Genomic DNA, 24,899 nt, shown 5'->3' on the forward strand with positions numbered 1-24,899 from the left:
ATGAGACCGACATTGCTATTGAGTATTGACGTACCAGGACTTATGGGCCATAATGGGTATTCAGGCCCAATTATAATGACATATCTACACGTGTCGATCCCTTTCATCGGTTTCCTCCACACGGCGATCGTTCGTCGTTGAACAGCTACCAATACCATCAATTCCCCGAGGAGGAGCAAGCCGAGGACTCTTTGTAATCAAACACTCGAGCAACTATCGTAGTTGAACTACGTTTCTGTCTGAATCGAACTTTTATCTCTGTGTTTAGATTCATTTCCACCTGGTATTCGCAGGTAAACACTCTTGCTGTTCATCACATCTTCCATTTTCCTGTTTTCCATATATGAGGTCTTAATGCGTAATCTCCGATTTCCTCTTTATTTTTCGTATGTAATTCCCTATAATGGGTATAATTATCTTGCTAATTGCATGAAATTGTTGGCCGATTTGCTGTGTTGGTAAAGTATTAATGTGCGGCTTTGTGATCATGTTTTTGAGCTTTAACCAAACATTGCAATTTTGCATTCAGGCTTCAGCAATGCAGGCATGAAAGAAAAGAACTCCACTACCGCTTCTACACTTGGACGGATTTTAGCTACTTGTTCCAAACAGGTTTCTGTTCGGGAACTCCGAGGATTCAGTTCCTTTTCTTTTCTGATTTCTTGAGTCTCATTGGTTTCACTATGAATTTGTGTCTTGTAGAGCCCAATCCTTGTTATTGACTTAAAGTGCATTTGTCACAGGCTAAAGACTACGGGAGTTGTGTTGCATCTAAAGTTCATGAGGTTGAGAGAGATATTTGCCTGAAAGAGTTTCTTGCACTAAAGAGTTGTATGCAGCATACGGTATAAATGGATCTTATATTGCAAGAGACTTGTCTTGATCATTGTATCCTCATCATTTTAGACTAATCTGTTCTAACATCATTTTTTTTTGTTTTTTTTTCTTACTTACAGATCCGGGGAAAGACTTGAATCGCAGTTATAGTTCTTCTCCTTCTTATAAGAGGCATTTTATCAGTACCGCTGGGATTTTTAACATGTACGCCTTTTTTTCATTTTCACTTATTGTGAAATAATTCTGACTGATAGCCTTTGATGTGTTATTTTATAAAACTTAAAGTGACTCAGTCCCATCATAAAGGGGGATATCTATTTTATAACAATTCATTATGGACAACAGTTTGGTTCCTTTGAGAAATTTGGAAATTTGAAAAGTTAGGATATGTCTAGCAGGATATCAAGTTCACAGGCAAGTGTTGGTTCTGGTGCTTTATCACATGTCTATATACATCATCCATCCCTACGTTGCAATATTCCTGAATCCAGGGGGTTGTTCTATGATGATGCCAACAGATTGCTAATCTGTACCACATCTAATCAGGTGTGTTTTTCTTTTCCTTTGAAATGGTTTAGCCTGATGATCAATATCCTTGGCTGATTTCCTATTGTTTCTTATAGGTCTTTTCATGGCAAACATCCCCCTTTGACCCAGAAGTATCTCCTTCAATTGATTCTATAAGTGAGGGACCTATCCTGTCAATCAGATTCTCTCTTGATAAAAAAGTGATAGCTATCCAAAGATCCGACTGTGAAATACAGTTTTTTAATCGAGAGACCAAGCAGATACTTAACCACAAATGCAAGGTAGGATCAGAGAGCATTCTCGGATTCTTTTGGAGTGACTCTCCATTATGTGATCTTGCAATTGTAAAGACCAGGTAAACTCGCTTTGTTTTCTGCATATTTTTACTACTGAGAACTGTTTCCATTGCCTGCAACCTTTGCAGGTGAATTTTAAAGACTGATTCGTTGTAGTTGATAATTTTAAAAAACTTGTTTAAACGGGAGTCTATTAGCTTGTACGCCTGTATTTTGGAATAGTTGTATCCATTAACTAGGATTTCTAAGGCAAATTCCACTTTCAGAATCTGGTTATTGAGTCTTTACATTCTTTTCTGTATACATAGTTGTTTTTGTCTTCAGTTCTTCTGTTTTGGGATATATATTAAACATTTCGCTTATCATTTGTCTTTCTCTTATATTTCTCCCCTCTAATGAAACACTTTTTTGTTTTTGTCTCAGTGGTATGGACTTGTTTGCTTGTGACTCTATGTTGAATTCACTACGTTTGGTGGAAACCAAAAAAGCGAATGTGAATTGGTACATTTATACACATGAAACTCGATTGGTTCTTCTTGCGTCAGGATTGCAATGCAAGACATTTAATGGATTCCAGGTAAACCCCTTGAAAAAGTAAAAAATAAAATAAATGAATTTTGTTATGTGAAAGAGCTTTTCCAACTGCGTTCACCTATAAGTTGCATACGGTTAATTAGCTGAACAAGTTATTGAATGTTTTTTTTCCAAACAATTGTGGTTGGAGCTCTAAAATTTGATCCACTTTTCCAGCTTTCCTCTGCAGGAGTTGTCCGTTTACCGAGATTTGAGATGACCATGGCTAGATCTGAATCAAATAGTAAACCTATTCTCTCTGCTGGAGATCTCCACTTAGTCACTGTGTAGGATTCTTATCTGTGTTTCTCTTTCCCTCCTATGTTTATCATTTATCGCACTACATACCTGGAGAGTAAATCTGTATCATTTTTTTTCAGTTATGGCCGAATATATTGCTTACAAGTGGACGGGGAGGCAATGCTACTGCATCTATACAGGTTTTACCGAGATGCAGTTGTTCAACAAGTAAGTTTCCTTTTCCTCAGTTACTGGTATCTGGTTACTTCACTGGCTTATGCACTGAACATGTTGTAGACTTGTCTGAATAATGACCTTGTGTCTCTGTGAATTAAAAATTACTCCTTGAGTTTGACTTATAAAATTTAAGTTGAAAGTTAATGGGTAAATCATTGCACATTAGTTACTCTAATTGCAACTGCAAGATGAGCGTAACCTATACATAATTTAACCTTAATATTATTGTTTCTTTAGTTATGTTGCTAAATTTGGCATTGCAAAACAACTTATCGTGGTTTCTGTACATGATATCATTTTTAAAGTTCTGCTCTTTCTTTGTTCATTCCATGGGTTCTTATTTACAGGGTTCTTTACCGATGTACTCAAGCAAATTGTCGGTGAATGTGGTCGACAATTTATTGCTTGTGCACCAAATCGATGCAAAGGTCGTCATCATCTATGACTTATTTGCTGATTCTCGGGCTCCCGTATCTGCGCCTCTTCCTTTGCTGTGGAGGGGTTACCAAGGCTCAGACACATCATCTCAAGCTGCTAACAAGGAAATTGAGAGCTCAGAATCATCTACAAGCAATGAAAACATAGTCATGTATGAAGATGGCTGGACCTTTCTGGTTCAAGACCTTATTCTGGATCAGACTAACAAGGTTCTATGGAAGATACATTTGGATCTCGAGGCAAGTTGGCTTTCTTTGGTTCATACAGATGGCAGTCAATTCTTAGATATTTCGCAAACGCTCAGTATCTAACATTATTTGCTGCAGGCAATTTCCGCTAGCAGCTCAGACAGGACGTCTCTTCTAGAATTCCTGCAGAGAAGGAAGTTGGAAGCAAATAAGGTCCCACACTTTCTGTTACTCTGTGTTTTAGATAGGAGTTTAAGTAAGCTTGATGAAACACCTGTTTGTAGCAGCATATAGTTGTGGAAGAAAACATAGTGAAAAAGAGTGTGATACTTCAGTTACGGTTTTTGCCAGTTAGAGAAAGTTATATACAAGTCTAACTTAAGAAAAACTTGGTGCGTGTTTCCATATTTATGGTTTGCAGCGGTTCTCTTTTTATATGATTATAGTCTCCAGGAAAGTTGGTTTCCGCTAAGTGTTCGGCGTCATTGAGTAGTAATCGTGGTTGGAGCTTTTGATGGTGTTATACTGTTGGTAAATAATATTGTTGAGTATGTTATTTCAGGCCAAACAACTGTGCTTGGGGATAGCAAGGGATATTATTTTGGAACGTCGACCAGCAACTCAGGTTACTCAGGCAATCGATGTACTAGTCACAGCATATTCCTGTTCGGTTAAAGCCGGTACATACAAGGAAATAAAGAATGAACAGGCCACTGCGTCTACTCCAACCGCTGGTGCATCTCCTGGTAAAACCGTTGAACCTGAAATATTGATTTAGGCATGAATACTTTAAAAGAATTACATTCTCTTAACACATCTTCTCCACTTATCGACCGTTGGATTCTGAAGATAACGAAAGGCATAGGCCATCTGGAAGCAATATTGGTGAAGATGTTGAAATGGACCCATCGTCTGGTTCAAAGGAGAACATGTTTTGTGCTGATGAGGAGCAAGAATCTCAACTTTCGTCACCGGCCATTTCACCCGATGAGCTCTACAAGTTTGTATTTGCTTTTGTGGAGGAAATGATGGTTGAGGAATCAGAGTATCTAGTTGCTATCATCACAGAGTTTCTTCGCAGGTAAAATTAACTCTTTGTTCTTTCTGTTTGGGATTCCAGACTAAAGAAACTTGGTTTTGCCATAGATCTAGTTTCAGTTTCACCAATTTTGCGTTTCATACTTTGGTTCGTTTGTTGCAGTATAAGTTCAGAAAAGCTCAAAGTGGACCTTAACATCTATGTGATGACCATCAGACTTTTAGCTTACAGTAAACGATTTGCAGAACTATCGCTATACACCACAAACAAGGTTTGTATTTTATCCTTCCTCTGTAAACACAAAACCCTCCCATATTCTCAAGAGCGTGGGCTACATTACATTTTTCTGCAGATAATCGAACCATCAAAGGAAGTCGCGTTTCAACTTCTCGAGAGTGGTCGTCAAAATCTCCGGGTAAGGAAACTTGGGCTTGATATGTTGAGACAGCTCTCATTGCACCATGATTACATCTCCTCCCTCGTGCAAGATGGATACTATCTTGAAGCTCTGCGATATGCGCAGAAGCATAAGGTACAATCTCCTAACAGATCATATTACGCATATTTATAAGCTGCGGGGGGCATTCGGTTTTGGATAACATATCAGTGAATAATCGTTTCGTTTTGGTTTGTACTGTGTATGGGAACTGCAGGTGACGAGTGTGCGATCTTCGCTGTTTCTAGAAGCAGCATTCGCGTCGAATGATCTGCAGCATCTGGCAGCAATATTGAGGGTCTTGTCGGAATTGATACCTGGGTTCAAAGAAACATCAGAATATTACACATTCTATGGCCTTCTCAATGACACCAGTTCCTCAGTTGCTGTCTGAGAGAGCCAATCTCTTACCACATTTGGTATTCAAGAAACCTCAATAATCTTTTTTTTTTTGATTCGCCAACTGGATTTTTAATAACGAAATTCTGTTGTTGATCATATCATTTTATGTTCTGGTTCCTTATAGAAAGTAATGATAACTTGCCAGTTTTCTTGTTACACATTGTTTGATAAAATTAATAATAAAACCAAAATTAGATAAAGTTTTGTTGAAATATCAAATCTCTCTTTTATGTTAAAGATTGATTATGATATAAATATGTGATAAGTCTTTAAAAATACTGTCATCTCTGCAAAATCGTTAGTTAAGATATCATTATAAGTAGGTCCAAGCTGTGACTAAGACACTTGAATGTTCTAATTATATCTGTAACACATCTTTACCCCTTCATTAAATATATATGAACATTAGTAGTAGTAGTTTCGTGAATCTCAATTGGATGTAATAAATAAAAACAAAATCCTTCCCATCAAAACTGCCAAAGTCAAAGTTACAAAAATAAATAAAATTATTATTTTGTAAGATTTTAGAGACTTCTTTTTTATTCTCTCGACTCTACCAAGGAAAAAAAAAAAGAAAAGTAATCGTCACTCTCTTTCCTAACTGTATCCGTGAAGGCAAAATATACGTATAAAGAGATACGTACACAGAAAAAAACGTAAGTAATGATAGTATGTATAACTCGTTCGTCCTCCTAGCTTTCTCTCTCACCTGTACCTATTTTATTATGGTGTTTTAGCTTACGAGAAAACCAAACCCACACAATCGCCAATTCAATTTTTTGCGAACTCTCTACCTCTTTTTTTTTTTTTTAATTACAATCGCTATCTTACGAACAATCTGATTCTCCGTTTGAGATCTCTCCTCTTTATCTTTTTCCAATACGATTTCGGGTTTTTTTTGTTTTTCTTTCTAAATTTGAGCTGCGATGCTCCTCCTTTGATTCATTCACTTGAGGTACTTCATTCTTCTCTCTGTCTTCTTTAGTAAAAATGCCGTTAGGTTTCCGTGAAATCCGCTGATAATTCGATTTTTTTTTTCAAATTGTTCCAGCTCTTGCATTAGTAGATAGATTGGGGGTTTTTTTTTTGTTTTGTCTGAATTTGTTCATTTGGTGTTCTTCTTCTATCTTCCTTGCGATTATGATTCTGAGTTCATCGCTTTTTTTCCCCAATTTTTTTAATTGCAACTTTTTTATTTTATTTTTGGTGGCTTCGGCATGAACTGTGAGGGAAAAGCAGGGGGTCCTACTGCGTAAGTTTAGGCTTTTTTTTCTTTTCTTCTTCTTCTTCTTCTTCTAAGTCTCTTTGCTTTTTTAGCTTTACTGCTGCTAATTTGGTCTAATTCACTTTTAGGCAATTGTTTTATAATTTCGTGGAAAGCTAGAGACAACCTTAGTGAAACTGCCCACTTTTCATGGCTTTTAGTGTTGTTGTTAGAGCTGACGAAAGAAATAAAGAAAGCTTTCTATACCTGGTTGGTCATTTTCTTCATTTCTTGAGATTTTTTGGAACAGTTATTTGTTTATAAATGGGAAATTGCTTTATGCTTTCAGTCAATATTATTAGTCGGATTCATGTGTTTTCTTGGGGATTTTGGTGGAGATGTTGTCACCAAAATGTGTTGCAGCAGTCAAATGTGTTGGACACTGTGGAGGCGTTAACCTTGAGACGATATCAATGCTGTTAATTTTTTTTGGGTTTATTGATCGATTTTGTACTTGTGTCTTCATTCAGTTTTCTGGAGGTTTGACTTTGAGTTGCGATGGCATCTAGACAAGGACCAAAGTCGAAAAAAGGAGGGTCTAGCAATTTGAAGGGTGCTGATTCTACTGCATCTTCAACAACCTCGTCTTCCAAGCTTTATCAAGAGACATCTATTGATGGCCATAGCTCCCCTGCTTCTTCATCTGCTCAAAGCAAGCAGCACTTCTTCTCACCTGATTCCTTACCACAAAGTGCTCAGCGTTCTAAAGAAAACGTCACAGTGACAGTTCGCTTTCGCCCACTCAGGTTCCTCGTGATATCTTTTGTATAGGCTTGCTAATACTAGGTTGCTGTTTGTTCTGTGAATTTGACATATCTTATCCTTGACGTAGTCCAAGAGAAATTCGCCAAGGGGAGGAAGTCGCATGGTATGCAGATGGGGAAACAATTGTGCGAAATGAGCATAATCCAACAATAGCTTATGCCTATGGTTAGTCTTAACATTTTGATTTAGTTTCATGGGTTTTCACAATCAAGAATGACAAACTACGGACTATAGTATTATTCTTGTTTGGTATACATTTCAACCCCTTATCTTATAGAATCAAAACAGTAATATAATTGGATATTCTCCTTATTTGATGTTTGGATCTTGCATGTTGGTTTCTTGAAGTGATCTTTCTAATGATTTATTCTCCTTCTGGCAGACCGTGTCTTTGGACCCACAACCACAACACGCAACGTCTATGATATTGCTGCACACCATGTTGTTAATGGGGCTATGGAGGGGATAAATGGTATGAAATGCAACTGTTTTGATGGCCAATCTAGTTTGTATTAAGAATTCATTTTCTGGGTTAACACCTTTATGGAAGATCATACAATTTCCATATCCTATGTTGAAAGAGCACGCAATTTTCCAGTTCTACGATATTGATCATTTATGCTATGTCAACAAGGCTTATCCTAATTCATAAGAATAACAAAAAAATCTGACTAGATTTTTGACTTAATGAATGCTAAGATCCTCAGGCTAATTTGACTTTAATGCGTTTAATGTTAATCCAACTACAGGGACCATTTTTGCATATGGAGTGACAAGCAGTGGAAAGACTCACACAATGCATGTAAGATCCCTTCATCTGGATACTTATACTTTTTCAGCTTGTTACAGAAAAGAAAGTATCATTGGTACATCTTTATACAATGTAGTTCAATGTGTCATTAATGATGTAATGCTTTGTCGAAGTCCCATATTTGTACCCTTCGCCTCTGACTAGGATATCCACAATGTAGCATTTAAATTATCTGATAGATTTGGTTAATGTTTTTTGGTCCAAATGTCAGGGTGACCAGAGATCTCCTGGTATTATACCGTTAGCAGTGAAAGATGCTTTCAGCATCATCCAAGAGGTACTTTTTAGGATATTGTTTTGTCATATTCCCTGGTCCAAGTACAGCGACCTCACATATTCATTTCTTACAGACTCCTAATCGAGAATTTCTTCTGCGTATTTCCTACATGGAAATATATAATGAGGTGCTATTATTTACGTACTTTCCTTCTCTGCTCTGTTATCTATATTCAATTTCAGCAGTAATGGAGAGAAATGTTCTGCTTCTAATTTTCCTTAACATTACTATCCTTAATGTTCACCTTATTTCAGGTTGTTAATGATTTGTTGAATCCAGCAGGACAAAATTTGAGGATCAGAGAAGACAAGCAGGTATATCTTTCAGCTTCAGATTCTCTTTGTTATTTTTCTGTTGAAAACATCCGTAGTGCTGCTCTCAGTGACTTGTAATATCTTTTTTGTGACTACAGTGCTCATAATATAATCCCAAAGTCTTAGCATCATATTTTGATTTATTAGGAACCATGTTTAACCGTTTAGTACCTGAAAAATAGTGGTTCCATTTATCTCTGTCGGTACTCTGCTATTACAGTGTTAATATGTGGCCCTTCGTTTCGTTTTGATGTTCTGGGTCACATTGCTTACTCAAGTAGACTTGACGTTGATTCTTATAATAATCATTTGAACTGAGAATTTTGTATTGAGCTTCTCATGACCTCTATTGCTACAAGTGTCTTTTTCCAAGTTGTTCAATTGAATTTATCTTTGTTATTGACTCTAGGGAACCTTTGTCGAAGGGATTAAAGAAGAAGTTGTTTTATCTGCTGCTCATGCGCTTTCTATTATTGCAGCTGGAGAAGGTATGTGGTGCCTTCACCTTTTCCTTTATTTAAAGAAATAGGTTTACTTTACAACCGCAACTCCAGCAAAGACTGTCGCAGGCATTGTACATTTATTAGAGATTTATTATCAGAAAGTGGTACTCCTCGACCTGTTTGAGGCCATACTGAACGTTCAAAAGTGTGTTTTGCTTTTACTTATTATGATAGAGCAGTTCTAAAGAGTTATTTTCTCTTTCTTGTTTCCAGTAAATCCCTTTCATTCTTAACATTTAATTCATATTGTGCTCATGGCAGAGCAACGGCATGTGGGATCCACAAATTTTAATTTGCTGAGCAGCCGGAGCCATACAATATTTACGTTGGTATGTAAATATACTCTTTAAAATATTGAAAAAAACTGCCATCTTTGTGAAGTTGCTATATAATTTCTTTTTCCTCACGTGTTTACACTTGTGAAGTGGTTGCACACAAATCCGAGTTTAATTTGTATTACTGTTAGGGTAAAATTCACTGATTTTCCCCTATAATCGCCTGAATGCTCAAAAATGGAATACTGAAGAGTTATACTTCCTTTTTTTTTATCAGCACAAGTTGTGTAGTATGTTCTTTCATATATTTCCTTTTGTTCAAGGAATTTATATTCTCCTTTATTCTAATCCTAGTTGTTTAGTCACATTATTCATATAGCTGTCCTGTTTCGGAAAGATGATAAACTAATTTGGACGCAGACGATAGAAAGTAGTCCCTTAGGTGACAAGAATAAAGGAGAAGCTGTACATCTCTCCCAGCTGGTAAGCTCATCTTGTATCTAGTGATATTATGTATGGTTATGGGTTATTAAAAAGATGAATATTTGATATTAACTGCCCATGATTTCTCTCATATCTGCAGAACCTCGTTGATCTGGCAGGTTCCGAGAGTTCAAAGGTTGAAACCAGTGGTTTAAGACGCAAGGAAGGATCATATATCAATAAAAGTTTGCTGACTTTAGGGACTGTGAGTTTTTTCTTAGCACAGTTTTCACTTAGTTAACAATAGGTTTTAAAGTTCAGTTTATTCTAAGGACTTCTTTGACATTTTCCATAAGAGCAGATTTTGATAATAGGACTGTTTGTCGTGTTGTATATATATATATTAAGCACACTTTTAATCACCTTACCGCCTCTGCATTATTTTGCTTGGTACGCGTATCTCAGATCTCTTCTTGTCCAAACCTTACAATTAAACAGTTTTCTACTCTTCTTTTATCTTGGTATTTCCTATCCTGTTATGTTTTAAGTATTCTTCTATTGGCTGAATTTTTATAGTTCCGTTGTGATGTTATAGGTGATATCAAAGCTTACGGATGTGAGGGCTTCACATGTACCATACAGAGACTCTAAGTTAACCAGGATCCTTCAGTCCTCATTGAGTGGTCATGACCGAGTATCTGTAAGTCTTGTTTGAGCTGTTCTCAATCCTCTTGCTTCAGTAATTATAAAATCTACATGATCATCAACAGGGTAAAATTTTTCTGATAACTTTATACATATATCTTGATAGTAGTATACTTTACTGATAAGATGTTTCTCTGGATATGGTAGCTCATTTGTACAGTGACTCCTGCATCAAGCAGTTCAGAAGAAACACATAACACTTTGAAATTTGCTCATCGTGCAAAGCATATTGAGATTCAAGCTGAGCAAAACAAGGTTTTCTCGCGTATTTTCTATCAGCTCTTATTTTTGTACTGAAGGTCTTTCTTGGTCTCTAACTCTATAAAGTTGTAGATAATTGATGAGAAATCATTAATCAAGAAGTACCAACACGAGATTCGCCAACTGAAGGAGGAGTTGGAACAGCTTAAACAGGTAATTGTACCAGTTCCTCAGTTGAAAGATATTGGTGCAGATGATATTGTTCTCCTGAAGCAGAAGGTATGCTCAGATTTTATTTTTTTAGCCTGGCAAACTTGATTTGTTTTGTTGTATTCATCCCTATTAAGGCTTTTGTAGTGGAGTTAGGGATGAGTTTTTTTGTGTAGAGCTCCAATCTTGAAAACTTGAAATTTGCTTTTCCATTATCTTGCATGCTCGTTCCACTTCTGACGTCAGCTTCTTTCCTCCCTAACCATTTGCTGTTTGTGATTAAAACTATGTCAGTACGGTTGAAAGTAAACTAAATAGCTTGTAATATTCCTTACCTTGAAATAGTTTAACAAAAAAAAAAATTCTTGGAAGAATGTTTCTTTTGTGGTAAACTGTGAACAAAACTACTAGCTTTTTCTTTTTCATTGGTTAAAAAGAGAGAGATTGAAAATTTTGTTCGGCCCTGATGTTTTCTGAGAACAATTTGTCAGAAAGAATATAATAGCGGATAGAGGTCAATTTTGCTAGAGGTCATTCTGGACGCATAATGCAACATTTTACCAATATGACCTCTGTTTCCATCCATTTATTTATAACTTTAGTTATATATTCGTAAGACCAGTGTGAGGACGTTCTATGTCATTGCCTTTTGGTTTACAATCAAACATTAGAGATAATCTGTTGTAACCTGGTTTTGTCATTTTCTTTGCTATATAATGTGATAAAAGCTAGAAGATGGTCAAGTCAAGCTGCAATCCAGACTTGAAGAAGAGGAAGAAGCTAAAGCAGCTCTCTTGAGTCGAATCCAACGGTTGACGAAACTAATTTTGGTGTCGACTAAAAATCCACAAGCATCTCGATTACCTCACCGCTTTAATCCTCGGAGGAGACATTCATTTGGTGAAGAAGAGGTAAAACCACTGATATATCCTAGATTATTATAAAAGTGGCTTCCATGTTTCCTTCTGATGATGGTTCACTTTGATCTGCGGGACTTTAGATCTATTATACTACACAAGTTTACTAGCTTCTTTGGCTAATCTTGGTTGATGATGCATATTCAGCTTGCTTACCTACCATACAAGAGACGGGACATGATGGACGATGAGCACCTTGACCTGTATGTTTCTGTGGAGGGAAATCATGAGATTAGAGATAATGCGTATAGAGAAGAAAAGAAGACCCGAAAGCATGGATTATTAAACTGGTTAAAGCCTAAGGTATACAAATGATTCAAATTTCTTACATAGCATTGTCCATTTTGTTGTGGGTTATTCTTGTTCGTATCAGAACTGCATCGGGCTGCTATAGCTTTGTACTGTTGTAAATGTTTCACGCACTCACTATAGATTTCTGGAATGTGCTTCAAAGAATAGTGCTAACGGAAGTAAAGGAGTCATAATCCTACGGCCTTATGTCCTCTTAGATGCAATTTCTTCTTTGATTTTTTGGTGCCTGTCTTGTCCCCCTTATTTAATCAAAGCTTACTTTTTCCTATCAGAAAAGAGATCACAGTTCAAGTGCCAGCGACCAGTCAAGTGTGGTCAAATCTAACAGTACACCATCAACTCCTCAAGGGGGAGGCAGTAATCTGCACACAGAATCAAGACTTTCAGAAGGCTCGCCTTTGATGGAACAACTCTCAGATCCTAGGGAAGACAGAGAAGCTGTAGAAGACATTTCTCATGAAATGGAGATTCCGGAGGTACATAAGAGATATTTCATAATTAATTCCAATTCCTGCACTTTGTTTTACAAGACTTGTTTGTACTTGTTCCCAGACGAGCAATAAATTGAGCGATGAGTTGGATCTCTTGAGGGAACAGAAAAAGATCTTATCTGAAGAGGCAGCGCTGCAATTAAGTTCCTTAAAACGATTGTCAGATGAGGCTGCAAAGTCCCATCAAAATGAAGAGATTGAAGTAATATAATCACCCTTTTCATCTATCTAGTTGTTTAAATCTAGCAAATATTCACCTTCTTGGTTCTCGTTGTTAGGAGGAAATTAAAGTACTCAGTGACGACATCAAAGCAAAGAATAACCAGATTGCAGCGTTGGAGAAACAAATCTTGGATTTTGTTATGACATCACATGAGGCACTAGAAAAATCTGATATCATGCAGGTATTGTCAAATATTACGCAGTGGCCTTTTTCATCTGCCATTCATTTCTCAAGTGATTTTTATTATCTTCAGGTAGTTGTTGAGCTAAGGGATCAACTTGATGAGAAATCTTTTGAACTCGAGGTGATCAAATGGTTTTTGCTTATGCAATATTTCTTCATCTATTGCTACAGCACTTATAATGGTTTGCTATTTGCCTATATAATATTATTTCTCTTAGCTCAATATAATGTCTCCTCATACCCTAAAGTTGCTTCTGTAAATAATGTATAGTACCAGTGCCAAAACGCCAAACTACACTAAAAATGAAGCCGCTCTATGTTTTTTCTCTGAGTCTTCATCTTGTTTACAGGTTAAAGCTGCAGATAATCGCATCATTCAAGAAACACTCAATCAAAAGGTTAGTAAGACTGTCCTTGACTATCTCCCCGATTTGATTCGTCTTTGCAAAAGCTTCGAGACTAGGTTTATAATTTGTAAAAGAACTCAATAACCGATGAAGTATTTTCTGCAGACATGTGAATGTGAAGTGTTGCAAGACGAAGTTGCAAACCTAAAGCAGCAGCTCTCTGATACCCTGGAACTAGCACAGGTCTCTCTTTATACATGTCGTACACATTGTTATTTGCAAAAAAAACATGCTTTTCACCAACCTTCTTCTGATAAGCCAAGCCACATGATGCTTAAACAAATTCTATTTGCTCTCTGACATAAAAGGGAACTAAGATTGAAGAGCTGAAACAGAAAGCTAAGGAACTAAGTGAATCAAAGGAGCAATTAGAACTCCGAAACAGGAAACTCGCAGAAGAGAGTTCATATGCAAAAGGTCTTGCATCAGCAGCTGCAGTTGAGCTCAAGGCATTATCCGAAGAAGTTGCAAAGCTTATGAATCAAAACGAGAGACTAGCAGCCGAGCTGGCAACACAAAAGAGCCCAGTCGCACAACGTAACAAGACAGGAACACCAACAAATGTAAGAAACAACGGAAGAAGAGAGAGTCTTGTAAAGAGGCAAGAACAAGAAACCTCATCAATGGAGCTGAAGAGAGAACTGAGGATGAGCAAGGAACGTGAGTTGTCATATGAAGCTGCACTTGTTGAAAGAGATGAGAGAGAAGCTGAGCTGGAAAGGATAGTAGAAGAAACGAAACAGAGAGAAGCATATCTGGAGAACGAGCTTGCTAGTATGTGGGTTCTTGTTTCTAAGTTGAGAAGTTCTCAAGGAGCTGATTCAGAAATCTCTGATTCTATATCAGAGACACGACAAACCGAACAAACAGACCGATCATTTTGAGAAAAAAGACAACAACGTAAGTAGGATATGTTTGTGCAGTGATTCAAGAGTTTGCGTTTGGGTATTTGCGACTTTGTTTGTTTGTTTGTTTGTTGATAACTTTTGTCAAGAAGATTCAAATGAAGAGAACTATTTACGTCTCTTTTGCTTAACTTCCATAAATCGAATCAGAATCCAAACATCAGAACATTTGAAAAATACTTGAAACTGTTTCTTCATCAGACTGTTCAAAATTATCTGAAAAAAAAAAAACAAAAATCAAAAGGAGAGAGCGATGATCGATCATACTGATTGATTGATTGATCTCAGTTGGTCTTGGGATCAGGCATTGGGAACAAACCACCAGCACCAGCAGCTCCTCGCGGCGGAGAAAACCCTAGAAACTTCTGCAGATTGGTTCTGATACTAATCGAACACAACAGATAAAGAAACGCCATTGAACAATCCGTCGGATCGTCGCCTTTCAATCCCCTATGACTCATCTTCTTCACAATCGTGATCGGATGAAACGGAAGCTTCGCGACGACTTTACCTTCGAAGAGTGAATTGAGCAATCCGAATACGACGAAGAGAACTAAAGCCACAACAGCACCGGATTTGAATTTAAAGAGAGACAGATCTCGGCTCGATTCCTTCAAGCTGGTTTCGACGCGATCGATCTTCTTCGTCTTCGATTTCTTTATGGATAGCTTCGAAGATGGATTCTCAGTCTTCATCGTCTCGAGCTTCTTCGCGGCCTTGTCAATGGAGTATTTCAAGGACTTGTAGGAGCTGGTACGGTAGATTAAGATCCACGAGATTGCTTCACAGACCAACGCCGTGCAGAATGAGATTCCGACGACGGTTAAGCTATCGGCGTATTTGAAAGAAGCGAAGAGAGGCATCGTAGTCGCCATTGTTGCGCTTAAAACTTGAGTTTGGATTTGATTACACTCTTCTCTTCTCTCAATTCTTGGATTTGGAACTTCTAAGTTTAAAGAGGGCAAAAGAATAAATAAAGAAAGTTTCCGGGAGCGTAAAAATATTTCTCCAATTTCCCAAATTTGTCCCAATTGTTTGTTTTTATAAACAAAACCCAAATCAATAAATCATACTCTTTGTGGCAAAACAGTATAAACAATATATACAGTAAACCACCAAAAGAGTTATTATTACATTACATGCACTTGTCTATTTAGTATTTACAATGGAGAGGCAAAACAAAAAGAAGTTTTGAGTTGGAAGTTAGAGAGGAGGCTTAAGAGTGTTCTTAGGAGCACTAATCCATGGAGTGTCTGCAATAGCAAATCTCCACAAGGCATTGACATGTTGAGGCAATGCGTAATCTATTCCAACGCGAGGACCAACCACTATTTTCTCCACGTCTTCTCCTCCATCCAGAAGCTCCAATCCTCCTGTGTCCATTCATTTATTAGTACAAAATTTAAAGTCTCGAAGAGAGTGTCTACTCTACTTCATTAACTGATTTGGTGTATGGACTAACCAGGAGAATAAAGTGGATGATGAGACCACTCTGTTGAGAGTCCAAGCGCTTGTCCCACCTGCTTGAGGAGCACATATTAACAAAAGATGATTATGCTAGAGGACTTACCAGGAATACTCTCATTGTTCATATCAAGATCTAAATGTTCCTCAGCTGTATATCTTATCTAGTGAAGAGCATATGAATTGCAGAGTAACTGTATCTATGCTTTGTGGATGTGTAGGGCTTATGCAACGTGATTAAGAAAGCAGAAATCAGACAAACTTTTCCTGGTCCATTTAGAAGAACGGGTTTGTCAGTTTTCAGGCCACGGCGCTCCTGAATGGTCTCAAGTCCTGCAACACCATATCACCCTTCTAAGCCAACAAAAGATTGATAAAACCAGTTTTAGATGTAAAAACAGTATCAATCAAGCAATTGATAACTAAGTGGAAACATGCATATATATAAAGATATCCTTCTATGAATCCAAAACCTGTGGAAGATGCAACTTTAAGGCCTCAAACAAAGAAGAGTGAAACGAGCAAAGTTTCAGCGCTCAAGGATCAGAACTTAAACTGTTTTATATGAACAGATTAACTAACCGGAAACAGGAGAACAAGACCGTATCAAAACAGCAGATCCAACACCTTCCTTATCAGCAACAATATTGAGCATCATATGGAGACCATAACATAGATAAACATAAGCATGTCCTCCTGGTCCAAACTAAAAAAAAAAAAAAAAAAAAAGAGTAGTAGAAATCACATTGTTCAGATCGAGTCATCATTTGTATGTACGTAAATGCTAACAAGCAAAATGAAGAAAACTCACAACTGGTGCCGTCCGTTGGGTGATCCCAAATCGTCCATGGCAAGCTGAATCATTTGGTCTATAAGCTTCTACCTACCAACAGGAGGAACATCCGAACATGGTTAAAGAGTCGTAAACTACAAATTGTAGTTATTCATTTGTTGTTTGTAACTTCCTTGTACCCATTAACTAAACAATCTAATTAGCGAATGAAACAATCCCAAAGCAAAACCCTAAATCATCCTTTCTCAGGAAACAAAAACGAAGAAAAACAGAATCGTCGTGTGTGTGTGTCTGACCTCTGTAATTCGCAGCACGACATTGTCTCTCCTGAGGAACTTCCCAAGCAAACGTGGGGCAAGATCAAGGGCGTCGATTTGAAAGAACTCAGGAGGCATTAGCTTCATCTCGGAGTCGGAGGTGGTGGGGGACTGTGGGTATTCGGGTTTGACCCGAGCGGCTCGAGTCTTGGAACAGTTTGGCTTTCGTGTCCGTAGGACTACTGCTACTCGGGAGTTTGTAACATTGGGTTCTCCCGATTCCTCAACAACCCGCTTCTTCGATCGACGAGTCGGCGTTTTCATTGCAACAGAAAAGCTTTGACTTTTAACAAAAATGAGCGAACGTTGACCTTTAATCGTTGATTATATTTGGCGGGTGATGCTGTCCGAAACAATCTAGTCTGGTGCCAACTTTGTCATAGACATAACAATTAAAACTCACTCACCAAGACTCATGGTTATTATTCATTTGGTACCAATGTCATATATTTGTGACTAGCGGAATTGCACCTATGTCATAAACTCACAAACGGCAATTAGTCTAGTAATCATAATGTATCGGAATTGCACTTATGTCATAACTCACATGTTTTAAAAGAAAGAAGACAATCCATACTTCCTAATCACTCTATTTACTAGTATTTAGGTCATATATATATATATATATATATATTTTTTCTTTTTTGTGTGGGTTATAGCAGCTAGTCAATCCACATACAAAATTTGGGTTTTCCCCAATTAGTTTTTCTTTTTTTTTTAGAGAATGGAAACCCTAGAAGCAGTTTTTTTTCTCTAATATTCTAGAGACTTCTTCTAATAAAGCGTTTCAAATTTATTTTGTTAGAAAAAAAAATAATCTTTTTTTTTTTTCCTTTTCTCAGTTGGATAAAAAAAAAACCCTTATTCTAGAGGCTTCGTTTGCCTGATTCATTAAATCTAAAAAAGGTTCTACCTAGTTTGAGCTGCTAAAATCCCAAATCTCAACGAAATCAACTTCTTCGTCTCTGCTTCGCTGCTCTCAGTAGCTTTAAATCTCTCAATCTTCCCTAATCCCAACCATGGCAAAGTTCGGCGAAGGTGACAAGCGATGGATCGTAGAAGACAGACCCGACGGCACCAACGTCCATAACTGGCACTGGTCCGAAACCAATTGCCTTGAATGGTCTCGTAACTTCTTCACCAAACAATTCTCCGGCGTTGTCATCCTCGCCGGCGAAGGCAATCTATTCATCAAGGTCACTAAGATCGACAAGGTCGAAGGCGAGGCTTACGTGAATGTACGCAAGGGGAAAATTATCCCTGGCTACGAGCTTAACGTCTCTTTGTCTTGGGAAGGCGAGGCCAAAGACTCTGATGGCAAGACGCTGCTGAAAGCTGATGGATTGGTTGATATGCCTTATATCTCCGATGAGAATGCTGATGAAGATCCGGAGATTAGGTTTACGGTGAAGGACGAAGGACCGATTGGGAAGACTTTGAAGGAGGCTATGGTGAAGAAGGGGAAATCGATTATTCTGAACAAGGTTAGGGTTTATGTGGAGGCTATGGCCAAAGGGGGTCCTTGTAGGGATGAGTTGGAGACGAAGAAGGTTGCGCCGAAATCTGCAGCGGCTGGATCAGCTTCAGTTGCGGTGGAAAAGTCTGGTGGTAGTGCCCCTGCTGCTGCTGCTGCTGCTGCGGCGGCGGAGAGTAAGGTAGTGAAGGAGAAGAAGACTGTGAAGACTAAGGAAGGGTTTAAGACAATTACTATGACTGAGAAGTTTAGTTGCAGAGCTAAGGATTTGTATGAGATTCTTATGGATGAGAATCGCTGGAAAGGTTTCACGCAGAGCAATGCTAAGATTAGTAAAGATGTTAATGGTCCGATTAGTCTCTTTGATGGGTCTGTCACTGGGATGAATGTGGAGCTAGAAGAAGGCAAATTGATTGTTCAGAAGTGGAGATTTGGGAGCTGGCCTGATGGTCTTGATTCAACGGTTAGTTTTAGTGATTGTTTATCTTTTGTGAATGGGCCTAACATATTACCCTGATTTTAGATTTGATTGTGGTTGATGTTGGCTTTTGCTTTGATTATTCAGGTGAAGATTGTTTTCAAGGAGCCTGAACCAGGAGTCACTGTTGTCAATCTCACTCACACTGACGTTCCTGAAGAAGACAGGTTAGTTTTACTTATGGCATCATGAATCTTCTTTAGAATGAGTTGCTCTTGATTCTGAGTCTGAACTTTGAAGTTAGGATTAAAAAGAATGGAGCTTTTAAGGTTAACTGTTAACATACTATTCTTCATTAGAAGCATTGAGTGACTTGTTTTGTGTCTGGTAGAATGCATTGAATTCTTCTGGAATTTGGACTGCTTTATTATGAACTTTCCTGACGATGTAGTGTACAAAGCTAATACCTAGGGACAATTTAAGCCAACTAAATTTACTGGTGGACGACACTAACCCTACTATCTACGCTTATCCTCTTGCCACTGATTAACTTGCTGTATGTAGCCTTACTTAGTTGAGGAACTCTTCTAGTCTTCCCTCTAGTGACTTGCCTTTGCGTCCCTCTAGTAAATCTGGTTTGCTATAATTGGTTGGTATATGATATAAACTTTCATATAGGACCATGGGATTAATAGAGAGAATCTCAAAATTTCCCAATGACTCACAAGTGTGTTCAGTCTACCATATATTTGCCACTAACTCTTAGGTTATGTTGATTATAGAACTCTTGTTCGTTGTTTTATGAACGAACACTCGTTAGCTAAGAGTATTGAGACACACTTGAAATGTCCATGGTTGTCCATATTCTGTTTGATTCCTCCTTATGTGAAGCAAATATCTTAACGAATTGGGTTAACTTGGTATAAGGCCTCTGTCTTAAGACGAGTCAATGATTCTGTTGTTGAATGTGACTACAGTGATGTTACTTATGTTATCTGTTGATTTCATTGACTGGCGCAGGTATGGGAATGCGACTGTGGTGGAAAACACTGAGAGAGGATGGAGAGATCTAATATTCCATAGGATCCGTGCAGTTTTTGGATTTGGAATGTGATTAATGATTTGATTATGAAATAAACAACAAAAAATCAGCATTGGCTTTATCTATAAGTTGATTATGAATTTCAGTTCAAACAAAAGGGACCAATGAACAATGCAAAATGTATGATTTTGAAGTTTTTCACCTTTTTAGTTAATGGATTTCCCTTGAACTTATATAAATCTCACTCTTTATTCTCATGGTTGGTCTTTCTGTTAGATATATAAAATTTTATACTTGAAGAATGTTGTCTATATTATTTTTAACTTACATAGTTAGATTTAGTTAGTATAATGCAATGAGCAAAAAGAAAACTAGCCAATACTTATACAATGTTTGCTTTGTTATGTTATGTGACACAGATGATGTTATTAAAATGTGTTACACTGTAGATAGTTGGCTCTGTTGATTGTCGTTAACACAATTAATGGACACATCGTCAAGGGATAGCTTGTGGGAATTGCCATGTGGTAATCGAAATGCACAGAGATCATTTCACTTTCAGCTTTTCTGCAGTCTATTAAATGGGGAACTACTTAATTATTGCGCATGCAGCAGCAACCACACCTTATCAATCAACATACGTATATAGATAGATAAGTTCAAATTCACAATTCAGCAGTTAGAATAGAAGAGACTGTTACTTCGTTGGCCTAATATGCCTTATGTTTCCTATGTGTTTTTTTAATGTATATTCAGATTTCGTCAGTACGTTTTACTGGAGAGTCTATTTAATTTTTGGCTTAAATGAGGAAACCAAAATTTTAACATACATTGAAACTAGCATTTGAGATTACAATTAAAACTAGCAAAACGACTGATTTAGTGATAAAGATTAGTTTTAAATATGGTTGACCAAAAAGTTAATATAGTTACATCAGATCCAAGATTCAAATTGCCGAAGATTAATGAAATTTGTAAATTTAAATGTTCTCACGTAGTTCATGTGATACGAATTGAATTAATCTGATCGTTATTCATTAGAAACATCAAATTTCAAGAATTACACACAAACATAAAAGAGAGAAACTGAAATATCTTAATCTTAAACTCGTATTTTCTCTGAATTATTATTAGTCGTTTTCTTGTTTCCTCGCCCAACGAAACTACCAAATATGTTGTATGTTTTTTTATACATTCGTCACAAAAAAGAGTAATTACAAATTAATGTTTTCATCTGAGCCGCACAAATGCGTTTTGAGAAAACAAAAAAAACTATAAAAAAAAATATCTCATAACATTCCAAATGTAATAAAAAAACAAAATCTCAACATTCCAAAATCGGCGTCACAATACCAATGTGGCATTCTCGTAGTTTGTCTCCAAAGACAAGGGGAAATCTATATAGTAACAAAGAAAGAAACACACTTCTAAACTTAAGCGACGATTCCTAAGCAAAAAAAAATGACCACTTTACTGAACAAACACCTCTCTCAAGTTTCTAGATAAAGAGATTTGTTGACGGAGACAAGAAGACTCTTTTCTTTTTGCCTTTTAACACCCTCTCTCTCTCTCTCTGTCTTAAAAGACCCATTTTTTAATCTCTCCTCTCTCACTGAGAACTCCCAACAAAAAACACAAAACGAGTCAGTGAAAAGATTCTCACGCGCCAAAAAAAACTCCCTGACCATGGCGTCGGACTCTTTCAAGCATATGTCTTTCCACGGCGTCTCCGCCTTCTCCTCCATAACCGTCGAAATCAAAAACTTTTTCTCCGCCGTGAAACCGAGAAAAACCTCGACTTTTGTCTACGCCTTCCTTATAACATTCGTTGCCTTCACTGTTTTCATAGCCTTTAGTCCTTCTCCCATCACAGTCGCTCCTTCCATCTCTTCGTATGTTCTTCCTAACGTTACTGTATCGAATCTATCCAACTCTTCGCCGTCGACCCTCGATTCTAATTTCACCACATTGCGAGCACCGGCGCCGGAAAATCTCACGGCAGTTACCAAAAACGTAACCTATGAGAAAACAGAACCGGTTGCTAAAAACAACACTTTTCAGTTCAAGACCGATCATGCACAGGAAAACATTTCGTGTCCTGACAACAAGGCTGGTGATGATACTGCTCGAGATTTGGACAAACATCGACCCGTGAAAGCACCTCTGTCGGAGGTTCTAGCCGTCAATTCAACAGCTTCTCCAAAGCGGAAACAGAGGAGGAAGTCATCGCTGAGAAAAGAGATCGAGTCTCTGAAGAATTGCGAGTTCTTCGAGGGAGATTGGGTCAGAGACGATTCGTATCCGCTTTACAAACCAGGTTCGTGTAATCTGATCGATGAACAGTTTAATTGTATTCTCAACGGAAGACCTGACGTGGAATTCCAGAAGTTGAAGTGGAAACCAAAGAAATGCAATTTACCAAGGTAAGTAAGACAACACACACTTGGCTACTTTTTTTTCTTTCTATGGTGAGTCAAATAATACAAATGATTGATGTGTATATATGCACAAAGATTAAATGGAGGGAAATTGCTGGAGATGATTAGAGGAAGAAGGCTTGTGTTTGTTGGAGATTCACTAAATAGAAACATGTGGGAGTCTTTGGTTTGTATTCTTAAAGGATCAGTGAGAGATGAGACTCAAATCTTTGAGGCTCATGGAAGGCATCAGTTCCGTTGGGAAGCTGAGTACTCTTTCGTTTTCAAAGTAGGTTTCTCTTTTTTAGCACTCGATATCGGTTTATCATTATTTGTTGTGTGTTTTCTTATAATAGAATGATTTTACGGTTGGTAGGATTATAATTGCACTGTGGAGTTCTATGCATCGCCTTTCTTGGTTCGAGAATGGGAAATTATGGACAAGAACGGGACGAAGAAGGAGACTTTGCGGTTAGATTTGGTTGGCAAGTCATCGGAGCAGTACAAAGGAGCAGATATTCTTGTCTTCAATACCGGACATTGGTGGACTCATGATAAAACTTCCAAAGGGTATACATTTTTTTCAACTAGTTTGATCACTGATATGGGGTTGTTGTTGTCTCATTGTCTTTTTGGTGTTTCGATGCTTTCATCAGGGAGGATTATTATCAAGAAGGGAGCAATGTTTACCCGAAACTAGACGTGGATGAAGCTTTCCGAAAAGCATTGACAACTTGGGGTCGATGGGTTGATAAGAATGTGAATCCAAAGAAATCACTTGTTTTCTTTCGTGGTTACTCCCCGTCACATTTCAGGTAAACTAGAGAATCTGTGTGGTTGTTTCACCAGTCACAAAAACTGGTTTGTTAAAATCTGTTTGATGTATTTGCAGCGGTGGGCAATGGAACGCGGGAGGAGCATGCAATGATGAAACAGAACCGATAAAGAACGAGACTTACCTAGCTCCTTACATGCTGAAAATGGAGATACTTGAAAGAGTTCTCAAGGGGATGAAAGCGCCTGTCACGTATCTCAACATAACGAGGTTAACAGATTACAGGAAGGACGCTCACCCATCGATATACCGGAAACAAAAACTAACCGCGGAAGAAAGTAAATCACCATTACTGTACCAAGACTGTAGCCACTGGTGCCTCCCTGGGGTGCCTGATTCTTGGAACGAAATTCTCTATGCTGAGTTGCTAGTAAAACTTAACCAGCTTGGCGGCAAAAAACGGCGGAAACCTTGGAAAAATCATTGTAGTTGAATCCACAATTCCACATCATTTTAGATGGATGAAAAGAGAGGAAACATGGGAGAGGTTTGAGATTGTAAATGGCTTTTTGATTACAATGAATAGTAAAGATATTGCAGCATATGCTTGACCCTACATCTACTTCTAATATTATCTACTTCTAATACCTACTAGGCTACTACCCTACATCTGAATTCTGATGAAGAATCAATTGACACACAAACTCTTTGCGTAGGCAGGATCAATTGATTTGACTCCAGGATACTCCAGAAGAGAGAGAGCCCTGCACATATTTTTGATTAAATTGACACACAAACTCTTTGCTTCACATCAACAAGATAAGCTTAAAGAATCACACTTTTGAGTTACCCGCAACTCCAAAGTAGGTGTGGAAGATATCAACAGCATCTTCGGGTCTATCTGAGATGTCTCCGTTATCCATGTCATTATACAAACTATACTTAGAACTCAGGAAAGGCTCTAAAAGATGAAAGCTTTAGTAATAATGGAGACAAACCTGAGAGTCCAAGATGAACTTGACAAGCTTTGCTTTCTCGATCCAGTGAACTCTATCGATCATGATTAAGCTGGATGAGACCCACCACAAATAGCAAACCTGATGATAAGAACAACCTAAAATCAAAAGCGTACTAAGAATAATCAAAATCATGTTTCGGTTTGGAAGGAAACACGCTTACATCAGGCTCTTTCTCTTAGGTTGTCCTTATTAACATGATGGAGATTCCTGGTGATAGCAAGAGCACCCACGCAACAGAGAACTGCAGTAACATTCCTATAATTACCATATGAACTACAATGAAAGTCAGTAAAGCCATCTATACTCATTTTGAACGGTACAATTAAGTTTGCAGTTGGGTTTAATATTTCAAAAGTAGTATCTTTCAAAGAGATAAAGTTCATAGCAAGGTGGTAACATCAGTTAACACTTAAAATCACACATCCCTGGTTGACCAAAGAAACTTCACTCTAAACGATCAGGTATAGAGAGACGAGTCTTTTAAGGGTCTCATCATATCTCCTTATTATGATCATAGCTGGTGGGTTTCAGTAGATTAGAAAAGGACCAAACTTAAAACTTTAATGTATTGTTCTAAAAAATAAGTAACAGTACATAAACACACACAAATAGAGAACATAATAATTAATTGATCGCAGCAAGAAGAAAAAAAAGCGCGAAAATTGGGAGAAACGAACTAACCTTAACCTTTAAATCTAAGAGAAGAGTCAATGTCTGATCTAATTCTTTTTTTCCGATACGATGAAGAAGAAGGTAAGACTACTTTTGATATAACCGGCT

The 24,899-nt window shown here is 37.7% G+C and overlaps 5 protein-coding genes, 1 long non-coding RNA gene and 1 pseudogene across 10 annotated transcripts; 4 read left to right on the forward strand and 3 right to left on the reverse strand.

The window, feature by feature from the left end:
* Window positions 110–5,372, forward strand: LOC104776099 (uncharacterized protein C18orf8). The gene is made up of 16 exons (XM_010500108.2): window positions 110–293; window positions 530–612; window positions 744–845; window positions 957–1,041; window positions 1,236–1,383; window positions 1,461–1,720; window positions 2,085–2,238; window positions 2,412–2,521; window positions 2,615–2,702; window positions 3,059–3,388; window positions 3,476–3,550; window positions 3,900–4,083; window positions 4,187–4,418; window positions 4,539–4,647; window positions 4,729–4,908; window positions 5,030–5,372. Coding segments are annotated over exons 4-16 (2,049 nt in total). The 5' UTR covers window positions 110–293; window positions 530–612; window positions 744–845; window positions 957–1,039; the 3' UTR covers window positions 5,207–5,372.
* LOC104776117 (kinesin-like protein KIN-7K, chloroplastic) lies at window positions 5,894–14,521 on the forward strand. 2 transcript variants are annotated; one of them, XM_010500131.1, is made up of 24 exons: window positions 5,894–6,169; window positions 6,949–7,224; window positions 7,311–7,408; window positions 7,626–7,715; window positions 7,993–8,045; window positions 8,266–8,331; window positions 8,405–8,458; window positions 8,586–8,645; window positions 9,055–9,133; window positions 9,410–9,477; window positions 9,844–9,906; window positions 10,007–10,111; window positions 10,442–10,546; window positions 10,699–10,806; window positions 10,885–11,031; window positions 11,691–11,873; window positions 12,027–12,182; window positions 12,464–12,667; window positions 12,744–12,884; window positions 12,961–13,086; window positions 13,159–13,209; window positions 13,439–13,486; window positions 13,601–13,678; window positions 13,804–14,521. In XM_010500131.1, the coding sequence occupies exons 2-24, from the start codon at window positions 6,977–6,979 to the stop codon at window positions 14,377–14,379; spliced, it is 2,907 nt and encodes a 968-aa protein (XP_010498433.1). In that variant the 5' UTR covers window positions 5,894–6,169; window positions 6,949–6,976; the 3' UTR covers window positions 14,380–14,521. The 2 variants fall into 2 exon arrangements, with proteins under 2 accessions (XP_010498433.1, XP_010498442.1); XM_010500140.1 differs by having other exon boundaries at window positions 10,885–10,965.
* On the reverse strand, window positions 14,494–15,357 carry LOC104776109 (annotated as a pseudogene).
* LOC104776133 (DNA-3-methyladenine glycosylase) lies at window positions 15,437–17,365 on the reverse strand. Its single transcript, XM_010500151.2, has 6 exons — window positions 16,954–17,365; window positions 16,676–16,747; window positions 16,447–16,570; window positions 16,127–16,197; window positions 15,863–15,920; window positions 15,437–15,773 (listed from the first exon to the last, which is right to left on the reverse strand). The coding sequence occupies exons 1-6, from the start codon at window positions 17,236–17,238 to the stop codon at window positions 15,604–15,606; spliced, it is 780 nt and encodes a 259-aa protein (XP_010498453.1). The 5' UTR covers window positions 17,239–17,365; the 3' UTR covers window positions 15,437–15,603.
* Window positions 17,835–20,143, forward strand: LOC104776143 (activator of 90 kDa heat shock protein ATPase homolog). Its single transcript, XM_010500160.2, has 3 exons — window positions 17,835–18,911; window positions 19,014–19,093; window positions 19,887–20,143. Exons 1-3 carry the CDS (start codon window positions 17,994–17,996, stop codon window positions 19,978–19,980), a joined length of 1,092 nt encoding a protein of 363 aa, XP_010498462.1. The 5' UTR covers window positions 17,835–17,993; the 3' UTR covers window positions 19,981–20,143.
* On the forward strand, window positions 21,392–23,702 carry LOC104776166 (protein trichome birefringence-like 1). Its single transcript, XM_010500180.2, has 5 exons — window positions 21,392–22,331; window positions 22,422–22,614; window positions 22,702–22,895; window positions 22,982–23,140; window positions 23,218–23,702. The coding sequence occupies exons 1-5, from the start codon at window positions 21,595–21,597 to the stop codon at window positions 23,591–23,593; spliced, it is 1,659 nt and encodes a 552-aa protein (XP_010498482.1). The 5' UTR covers window positions 21,392–21,594; the 3' UTR covers window positions 23,594–23,702.
* Window positions 23,680–24,846, reverse strand: LOC104776153. Of its 4 annotated transcripts, none has more exons than XR_766103.2 (5): window positions 24,801–24,846; window positions 24,280–24,374; window positions 24,099–24,197; window positions 23,951–24,001; window positions 23,680–23,864 (listed from the first exon to the last, which is right to left on the reverse strand). It is a non-coding gene; the product is annotated as an uncharacterized LOC104776153 (long non-coding RNA). The 4 variants fall into 4 exon arrangements; XR_002037940.1 differs by having other exon boundaries at window positions 23,777–23,864; window positions 23,940–24,001; window positions 24,280–24,392; XR_766099.2 differs by having other exon boundaries at window positions 23,782–23,864; window positions 24,280–24,392.

The sequence above is a fragment of the Camelina sativa genome, chromosome 1 (assembly GCF_000633955.1).
Source record: "Camelina sativa cultivar DH55 chromosome 1, Cs, whole genome shotgun sequence".
In the NCBI taxonomy this organism is placed as follows: Eukaryota; Viridiplantae; Streptophyta; class Magnoliopsida; order Brassicales; family Brassicaceae; genus Camelina; species Camelina sativa.

Excerpts from the sequence above, each read along its gene's own strand:
- LOC104776133 (XM_010500151.2), bottom strand. The coding sequence starts at position 17,238 with ATGAAAACGCCGACTCGTCGATCGAAGAAGCGGGTTGTTGAGGAATCG. Across the intron at positions 16,198-16,446 it reads GTCTTGTTCTCCTGTTTCCG|GACTTGAGACCATTCAGGAG; the intron begins GTTAGTTAATCT and ends ATGGTGTTGCAG. Across the intron at positions 15,774-15,862 it reads TCATCCACTTTATTCTCCTG|GAGGATTGGAGCTTCTGGAT; the intron begins GTTAGTCCATAC and ends GAATGGACACAG.
- LOC104776166 (XM_010500180.2), top strand. The coding sequence starts at position 21,595 with ATGGCGTCGGACTCTTTCAAGCATATGTCTTTCCACGGCGTCTCCGCC. Across the intron at positions 22,896-22,981 it reads CATGATAAAACTTCCAAAGG|GGAGGATTATTATCAAGAAG; the intron begins GTATACATTTTT and ends TGCTTTCATCAG. Across the intron at positions 23,141-23,217 it reads TACTCCCCGTCACATTTCAG|CGGTGGGCAATGGAACGCGG; the intron begins GTAAACTAGAGA and ends ATGTATTTGCAG.
- LOC104776117 (XM_010500131.1), top strand. The coding sequence starts at position 6,977 with ATGGCATCTAGACAAGGACCAAAGTCGAAAAAAGGAGGGTCTAGCAAT. Across the intron at positions 10,807-10,884 it reads TTCAAGCTGAGCAAAACAAG|ATAATTGATGAGAAATCATT; the intron begins GTTTTCTCGCGT and ends ATAAAGTTGTAG. Across the intron at positions 13,487-13,600 it reads AAGAAACACTCAATCAAAAG|ACATGTGAATGTGAAGTGTT; the intron begins GTTAGTAAGACT and ends TATTTTCTGCAG.
- LOC104776099 (XM_010500108.2), top strand. Across the intron at positions 2,703-3,058 it reads GAGATGCAGTTGTTCAACAA|GGTTCTTTACCGATGTACTC; the intron begins GTAAGTTTCCTT and ends TCTTATTTACAG. Across the intron at positions 4,909-5,029 it reads GATATGCGCAGAAGCATAAG|GTGACGAGTGTGCGATCTTC; the intron begins GTACAATCTCCT and ends TGGGAACTGCAG.
- LOC104776143 (XM_010500160.2), top strand. The coding sequence starts at position 17,994 with ATGGCAAAGTTCGGCGAAGGTGACAAGCGATGGATCGTAGAAGACAGA. Across the intron at positions 18,912-19,013 it reads CTGATGGTCTTGATTCAACG|GTGAAGATTGTTTTCAAGGA; the intron begins GTTAGTTTTAGT and ends TTGATTATTCAG. Across the intron at positions 19,094-19,886 it reads GACGTTCCTGAAGAAGACAG|GTATGGGAATGCGACTGTGG; the intron begins GTTAGTTTTACT and ends TGACTGGCGCAG.